This window comes from Galeopterus variegatus, unplaced genomic scaffold (assembly GCF_000696425.1).
Source record: "Galeopterus variegatus unplaced genomic scaffold, G_variegatus-3.0.2 Scaffold151, whole genome shotgun sequence".
Taxonomy (NCBI): Eukaryota; Metazoa; Chordata; class Mammalia; order Dermoptera; family Cynocephalidae; genus Galeopterus; species Galeopterus variegatus.
In genome coordinates, this window is record NW_007726262.1 from 775,355 (window position 1) to 783,575 (window position 8,221).

At 49.4% G+C, this 8,221-nt stretch overlaps 1 protein-coding gene across 1 annotated transcript in view; it reads right to left on the reverse strand.

Annotated features, from left to right (window-relative positions):
- Positions 1-8,071, reverse strand: part of LHFPL5 (lipoma HMGIC fusion partner-like 5) — a 16,153-nt gene extending 8,082 nt beyond the window's left edge. Inside the window, exons 1-2 of the mRNA XM_008591986.1 lie at positions 7,501-8,071; positions 1,500-1,736 (exon numbers count right to left, since the gene is read on the reverse strand). Of these exons, the coding sequence (XP_008590208.1) occupies positions 1,500-1,736; positions 7,501-7,912 (649 nt within the window). The 5' untranslated portion in view covers positions 7,913-8,071. The remainder of the gene's footprint in view (positions 1-1,499; positions 1,737-7,500) is intronic.
- Between the last annotated feature and the right edge of the window lie 150 nt (positions 8,072-8,221).

Sequence of the window (8,221 nt, forward strand, 5' to 3'; positions counted from 1 at the left end):
GAAAAAAAACTCCCCCCCCTCCCCCCCCCGCCGCGCCTCTTTTTTTTATTTTTTTTTTTTCTTTTTTTTTTTTTTTTTTTCTTTTTTTTTTTTTTTTTGTCTTTTTTTTTTTTTTTCTTGTCCAGCAACGGATTGCAACCCTCAGTGTCACGCCCGTACCAGACCGGGACCGGCAACGGGATCGCAACCCTCGGTGTTGCTCCCGCACCTCGCTCAGCCAGTGAGCGGGAACCGGTCTGTATGTGGGATCCGAACCCTTGGCGGGAGCGCCACCGCACTCCCATGTGGCGCACTGTAGCAGTGCGCCACCGGGCTGGCCCCTGGTTTCCATCTTTAACCACATAACAGGTTCGTGAGTCTCTCTGCTTCCATTCCCAAAGAAGAATGAAATAGTGCAGATTACTTCCCTATGGAGGAGTGAGTCCCAGGCTCAGCTAGAGAAGACTGAGTTCTAGGCTCTTCTTTGCCACCACCTTTCTGTGAACCTCTGGGTAAGTCTCCTTTTGAACTTCAAGTTCCTCGTGTGGGAAGGGTCTTTGGTCACAGGGAGCAGAAGAGTTTGGCTACTTCTTCTAGTCCAAGTCCAAGAGCTGATGTGAAGACAACTATGGAGAAAGAAGACTGGAGAGGTCCCTGAGGTGTAACAGGTCCCTAATAGTGACCACCCACTGAGAGCAGGCATTCTAAAATTCATGGGGGTGTGAGACAGGCCTTGCCCTTTGACTAGGAGATGAAATTTATGCTCTGAAAAAGTTAACCCCTTAAGAGAGACAGGGTAAGAGTCTAACGAGGGACAGGAGCAGAAAATACCCTAGGAAGAAGGGAAGTCAATGGAAGTAGTAAGGGAAGGTTTTTGGAGCATGCACGTAGGCCTCAAGGGTCGCCGACAGCTGATCTTTATGACTGGCAGGTAGGATTCGGATGAGAGGGAATTGAAACTGTATGGATATATAGAGAACTCCAAGGCTGCCCTAGCCCTAGTGAGCCCAGGCTCCCACCATTTGCCTTCCAGGAGCTGTCACTTCTACACATTTGCTGGGTTGTTCCCAAGGTATCCCAAGCATTAACCTGCCTTCCTCCTCCTTTCCCAACAACTCATCCCCTCTACTCCCCTGATATCCCTCTCTCCACATAGCAAACTCCCAGTATAACTTCAAGATCCAGCCTCAGTACCTCCTTCTAGGAGAAACCACACTTAGCTCTCCAGACTGGATATGGCTCTCTCCCCTATAGACTCTGAGAGTGCAGAGGGGTTGGGGTATGCCCCTCTGTCACAGATAGCCTGTGCCACACAGGTCTCCCATTGCTTCATCGCCTGCCATCTTGCAACTCTCCACTGGCTTTTGGCCTCAGAGAGGACAAGGGCTGTGTCTGATTGGTCTTGGTGTCCCCACCCATTAGCCAGGGGCTGAGCCTCAAGGGACTGGCTAAGATGAGCCCCCACCCCCATCCCTGGGATCACCAGACAGGGGACACCATTCTGGAGGAGGGCAGGTTACCTTTTCCATCTGCCTTGTAGTCATCAGGGAGGAGCTTGTCCTGCCGGTAGCCCAACACGAAGGCCAAGAAGGAGAGGATGAGGGCGTCACCAATGCTGAGGATGGCCAGCATGAAGGCCCAGCGGATGGTGCAGTGGCCCAGTGTGTACTTGCCCGTCTGCTCCCCACACATGCGCCGCACCTCACTCGAGTCCCAACCATCTGGGTAGACCAGGCAGCCAATCATTAGGCCTGTGGCTGTGGGGCAAGAAGGGGTGCAGGTGGTGTCAAGTTGCGTACACCCAGCCTGCTACCTCCCACCTTACACTGCTGTTATCTTGTCACCTCCCTTCTCCTTCTGTTAACGGCCTTGAGAGGCAAAAGAGTCAGCTTCTACCACCCTTCTTGCAGAATACAGGTGAGAAAATGGAGGCTCCAAGAGCTACAGCAACTGGCCCCTGGGGCCCAGTGGTCAGGGGCAGAAGTAGAGGCAAAGAACCAAGCTCTTCAGCCCACAGCGGGTTCTGCCACCACATTAGGTAGTCCTACCAGGCTCTCAGCCATTCTCCATACCTTGGCGTCAATGAGGTACTGCCTACCCTGGCTTCAAAGCCTTCCAAAATCCGATCCCATCCCAGAGAACTCATCACTCCTAACATGTACATTTGTTCATAATTTCGACATCTCTGAAGTAAGTGTGATAAGAAAGCATCAGGCCATAGTTTGATTAGCAGTATTTTTCCTTTTTACAGTGCATAAAATAACGGTGTGGGCCGGCCCGGTGGCGCACTGCTATAGTGCGCCACTTGGGAAGCATGGCGGCGCTCCCGCCAAGGGTTCAGATCCCACATGCGGACCGGCCGCTCACTGGCTGAGCGAGGCGCGGGAGCAGCGCCGAGGGTTGCGATCCCGTTGCCGGTCCCGGTCCGGTACGGGGGCGACACTGAGGGTTGCGATCCGTTGCCGGACACGGAAAAAGACAAAAAAAAAAAAAATAACGGTGTAACCAACAACTCAGGTAGCTTAGGTTCAGTGAATGCAGGAAGGCTTCCGGCCCCATCCTCGGCTGCTTTCTTCATGAACCTTCCCTTCAAGTAAACAGGTTTCCTCCTCACCCTTACCCACTTCAGCACAGTGCAATTGCCCATACTTCCCTGAATTTAAGAATCCCTTGTAATATTTATTTTAAATGCTGTTCCCAGATCGGAGTTGGGATAAGAAATCCCTGTTTTTAAATTACTCTTCCAGGTGATTCTCTCAATACAAAAAGCTGGGAAGCACTAGACCACGCTGCCTGGACTTCAAGCCCGGCTCTTTAACTAGCTGTGTAACTTGGAGCAAGATACTTAAGTTTTCTTCCTCATCTGTAAAATGGAGATAATGCTGGTACCTATCTGTTGGGCAGTGAGATTCAAATGAGTTAATATTAGAAAAGTGCTTAGAACACTGCTTGGCACGTACTTGTCACTTCACAAGTATTAGCTATTAATATTCCACTCTGTGCCTTCATTGAGTTGGTATTTACGGCTAAAAATTCCATTTTCACCACCTTCCCCTGACTCCTTCCATCCCCTCCCATCAAATCACCTCCCCCAACTTAGTTTCACTAGCTAAGGCACAAACAGGTGACATAATCCCAACATGTGACTAGGGCAACCCTAAGCACAACTGCCATACAGGCAGGGAACACCTCCCCTATTTGTGCCACTTTTCTAACCTTGGCCCTCCTTCCACAGGCCCAGAGGCTGTCTAGTCCCAAGGCTGTATTCTACTCAGGAGCTTGTCAGAGAAGCACCTCTCAGGACCCAAAGTTACCTTCCTAGGACTCGGCTTGTTCAGTGCCTGCCTTGGCCCCTAGCTTAAAGAGGGTGCCCACAAATGCTCAGAGCACAGGTGAATGTGGAAAGGAGATGCCCTTCCAGACTTTCCATTCTCCTCATTGCTCTTCCCCTCGGCCCCCTTCCCCAGCTCATTCCTGCGGCGGCTCTAAAAAAAGACCCCTGGGCCTCTGACTTGGAAACATGTTGTAGGTGCCACAGCCTCTGGGTACAGTGAGAGTTTACCCCATTTGTGGTGTCTCAGGGATCTAAGCAGAGGCCAGCACAGTATTCGCAGGACAATTTACTTACCCTTTTTGACTTGCAGCTCTTGTCTTTAAAAGAGGGAGAATAATACCTGACTCATAGCAGGGTTATGAAGATTAAGTGTGATCATTTATAGAAAATGCTTACTACAGTGTCTGGTACATGGTAAGTGGCCAATTAATGTTAATTGATGCTATTATTATTGGCATCAGAGTCAGATGGAAGTCACCTCGGGATGTGGAGGCCAATCAAACTGTTCACAAATATTCCAGGTACATGGTAGGACTGCACTTTTTTGCCCCACTCCCTTGAGGTTAGGCAAGGCCGTATGACTTCCTCTGGCTAATAAGATGTGAGCAGAGGTGTATACTTCCAGGCCAGAGTATTTAACTGCTGGTGGGAGACCTTCCAGAGCTCCCTTTTCCTCTACAATGAGGACAGCCAATGACAGCTGATGCTCCATTAGCCTGGGTCCTAGAAGGAAACAATGAGAGCAAGGCCCCAACTGATCTCCAGTGGGCATGAACCATAAGCAAGATATAAATAAGCCACGAAGATTTGGGAGTTTTTTGTTACTGTGGCATCACTTCCCATCCTGACTAACATAAAGTTGATTTCTGTGTTTTTTGCATTCACTGAGCACCTACCATGTGCAAGGTATTTTACATGCACTGCATCATCCCAACCTCACAAGAACCCCATGAAAGGGGGTACTGTTGCTATGATCTACAGATGAGGTACAATGGACTGAATGTTTGTGTCCCCCGAAATTCAAAGGTTGAAATCCTAATCCCCAATGTGATGGTGTTAGGAAGTGGGACCTTTGGGAAGAGATTAGGACATGAGGCTGGAGCCCTCATAAATGGGATTACTACCCTTATAAAAGGGACCCCAGAGGGCCCTCTCAACCTCTCTCCACAATGTGAGGACACAGCAAGAAGTTGAAAGTCTACAGCCCAGAAGAGGACCTCACCAGAGCTCTAATGTGAACAGCTCTAATGCCACGCTGGCACCCTGATTTGAACTTCCAGCCTCCATAACTTTGAGAAATAAACTTTGGTTGTTTAAGCTTCCCAGCCAATGTTAATTTGTTATAGCAGCTCAAACTGATTAAGACATGAGGTTACCAAGACTCAGAAAAGGCAAGCAACTTGTGCACCTGTGTTTCTAGGAGCTAGGACCACAATCAGCCTATACCTGGCATCCAGAGGCTCAATTAATATTGTTAAGCTAGAGTCCCTCATTGCCCCAGTCATTAGCCCTCCTCTCTGCTCACCCTTTCTCTGCTCCCAGGCTTCTTGGCAAGGTTAAGCTAACCGGTTTAGGCCTCTTCAAATGAATGCATCTCCCAGCTGCTGGCTGTGGGGCACACCCCCTCCCTCCCTTTGGCTCATTCTCCCTTCCCCAGGAGAATGGAATACGACACCACCTTTGCCCTCCCCCAACATAAATCTTTCATAGAATGACACCTGGCCACTTCTGCTATCGGTGGCTCTAGCTCTGTGACGCAGATACAGATACAATCTACCTGATGGTCTGGTGACCCCTCCCCCACCTGACCCTCCTGGCATTGCTTGCTCAGCAAATGGCACCTGTTACAGGGTTTTTGCGGGAGGGTGGGGGATGGGGGTGGGAAAATGATACAGAGACGGTTGTGTTTTCAGCATCTCATAAGCCCAATATGAAGACCAGCTGGCAAACATGTTAGGGTCCATTCTACTCCTCTTTGGCACAAAACTGCTGCATCACCATTCCCCTTCTTTCTTGGTATGTCCACCCTCTGCCTTTCTCCCCAGTGCCCCCCAAGACTTGCCTCACCCCTGCCCCAGACTCTCCCTTATCACACAGAGACTACAAAGGAGAGGGAGAAAGCGGGTGGATTAGAGAGGAGTTCTTAAGCCAAGTGAGGGACCTAGGTGCAAGATTTGGAATCAAAGTTCTGTCCCTCACTACCTGTGTGCTCAAAGGCAAGTTACCTACTAGGAGCCTTATTTGTAAAATGGAGAAATACCCTCCTCACTGGGTTGTGATGAGGCTCCTCCAGATAATATATGTGAATGTATTTTGTAAATCATTATACTTATGTATACTAGGGAATTAGTGTTTAATGAGTCTAGACTTTTAGTTTTGCAAGATGAAAAAAAGTTCTACGGATAGATGGTGATGGTTGCAATGGTCAAAATGGTAAGTTTTATGTATATTTCACCATGATTATAAAAAACAAAAAAGAAACCACTTCTTCTGTACAGTCTACCTGAATCTTCAAGCTCATGTTAATCTCCAGCTGAATTAACTTTGCCTTCTTCAATCTCACTGTATTTCTGTATCCCAGCACTGACTTCATTCTGCTTTGTGCTATGGTTATTTTACCTGTGAGGGGTTGTATGCCCCTTGGGGTCAGGGCCTCCTAATGGTTTTCTTTCATCTTAGGAGCCCACCCAGCCTCCTATGATGCCAAGTGGGTGTTCTATAAAGGTGGATACCCTGAATTTTTTTTTCTTTCTTAAAAGCCTATGGGAGTGCATAAGCAAATCAGTAGTTAGATCTTTTCTTTTTTCTGCAAGATGGAACTATGACTGTGTATAGTTCTGAGTTTGGATCCAGTTTCCAACACTACTAGTGATTTTGATAACATCACTTAACCTCAGTGAGTCTCAAAAATATGTAGCTCAATAAAAATGTCTTTTAATTACATCTAGTTTCTTGAGAACTGCTGTCTTAATTTTCCTAGGTTGTCAGTTACCAGCTGATCTGCTATAGCCTTGGCCAAGTCTGATCCTCTCTTTCTCAGGCCCAGATTCTTCATCTATAGTCGAGGGGAGGGATAATAGCTCTCTGGGACACCACCCCTGCAACTCTGTAGTCCTGAGTCTGTGTGTTTGGTGGCCTGGAATTCACATCCCTGTTTCATTCCCCCTATTAAGGATAATAATGCTTCTCATTCTAACCAATAATGTCATGATGGTTTCGCTCTAGTCTCTAGTCCCCAGCACTGCTCCTGAACATCTCCCCAGCATGGACAGTCTACATGCAATTCTTGGGGTGTGCAGAGGCCAAGGGACCAAAGGCTGCAGGACAAGGCTTTAGACCATCTCTTTCTGGGCTCCAGAGGAGAGCAAGACCAGCTGGTCCAAGAACCAAGAGGCCTGCCTGGGCCAGGAGCAGGAAAAAGGGCAGGGAGGGCCTTGCCTCAGGAAACCACGAGTGGCCACCTACCCCACATAGTTTTTAAAAACCCTGGATAGCCTCCTCCACCTCACAAAATATCACTCCATTTGCTGTCTCAAGTATGGAATCCCATAATCAGGGAACAAAGATTTTCACTCCACAATGAAAAAGGGGACTTTAGATGTAAGTTTCTATGGGAGAAGTCATACCCAGCATAATAGTAATACACAAAAATCAATGAGTGACCTTGAAACCTTCCCTGAGTGCAGTTTGGGGCGGAAGGGAATGGATATTCTTAAAGGAGAAAGAATACCCAAAAGTGGGAAATGAGGGCATCTATATCATGCTTGACAGGTGTCACTATTTTGCCCAAGGGTTGGGTCTTATTCCCACATGGCCAACAATATAAGCTTCCTTCTTTCTCCATCCCAGAACTGCAAAAACTTCCGGTGTGGTGGCCTGGGAGTCAGGACATCTGATTTCTTCTACCAGGAGCTGTGCGCTCCTGGACAAGTCACTTCCCCTCTCTGAGCTTAGTAACTCTTCTGTAAGATGAGCGAGTTAAACAGTCTGATCTTTAAGGTTCTTTTTGCCTCAACCATTCTAAGTTTCTCTACTCCTCAGAATCTTCTGCAGAGGATTGAGTAGGACTGGGCTAAAGGAGGACAGCTGAGTAGGAGACCCAGAACCTCCACAGAAGGGGGGATGGTGCAGCTGCAGCTGTGGCCTGGAGGTGGACCCCTGCCTGCCCTCCCACCATCCCTGCTCACCCGCAGCCAACTGCATCCATGCGCAGATCTTGTAGACGGTGGCCGTGTTGCAGACGAAGAACAGGCTGAAGCAGATGATGGAGCCAATGATGAGGAACATGGCCAAGGCCACAAAGAACATGGCAGTTTTAAAGGCTCTGGAGGGGATGGAGGAAAAGTCCAGGGGACCACCCTTACAGATGAGCTCGGAGGACAGCACGTTGCCCACGCAGTAGGAGAAAAGACCGAAGTAGCCTGCCTGCGGTGTGCTGATGCTGTCACCGATCCAGTAGGGCTGGATGAAGAGGGCCATGACCAGCACGGAAAAGCAGATGGTGAGCGTGCCCCACATCACGCCCACGGCCCGCGAGTTCCGCACGTAGTTGGTGTGGTAGATCTTGGCTGCCTCCTGGGCCGGCAACAACTTCACCATAGTGAGGGCAGCAGGCCCTGGGCTGGGGACCTATGGGCTGCAAGTCGGTGGCTTTGCCGATCAAGGCCCAGAAGTGGGTCCCTCCTCAGCCAAGTTTGGGGAGAAAGCTGAGGTCAGGGCACAAGGTGAGGGTCCCTCCACAGCAAGGCAAAGAGGCTTAATAGGACAAGACAACCCTGGCTTCCTCGGGGAAGGCTTGCTAGGTGCCTGTGTCCGTTCTAGCCGGGCCTGTCTCCGGTGTCCTGCCTCCTTTCAAGCCCGCCAGGGTCTCTGGCCTGCTGGCGCCGCCCTACCCCCCCCCCCCCCCCC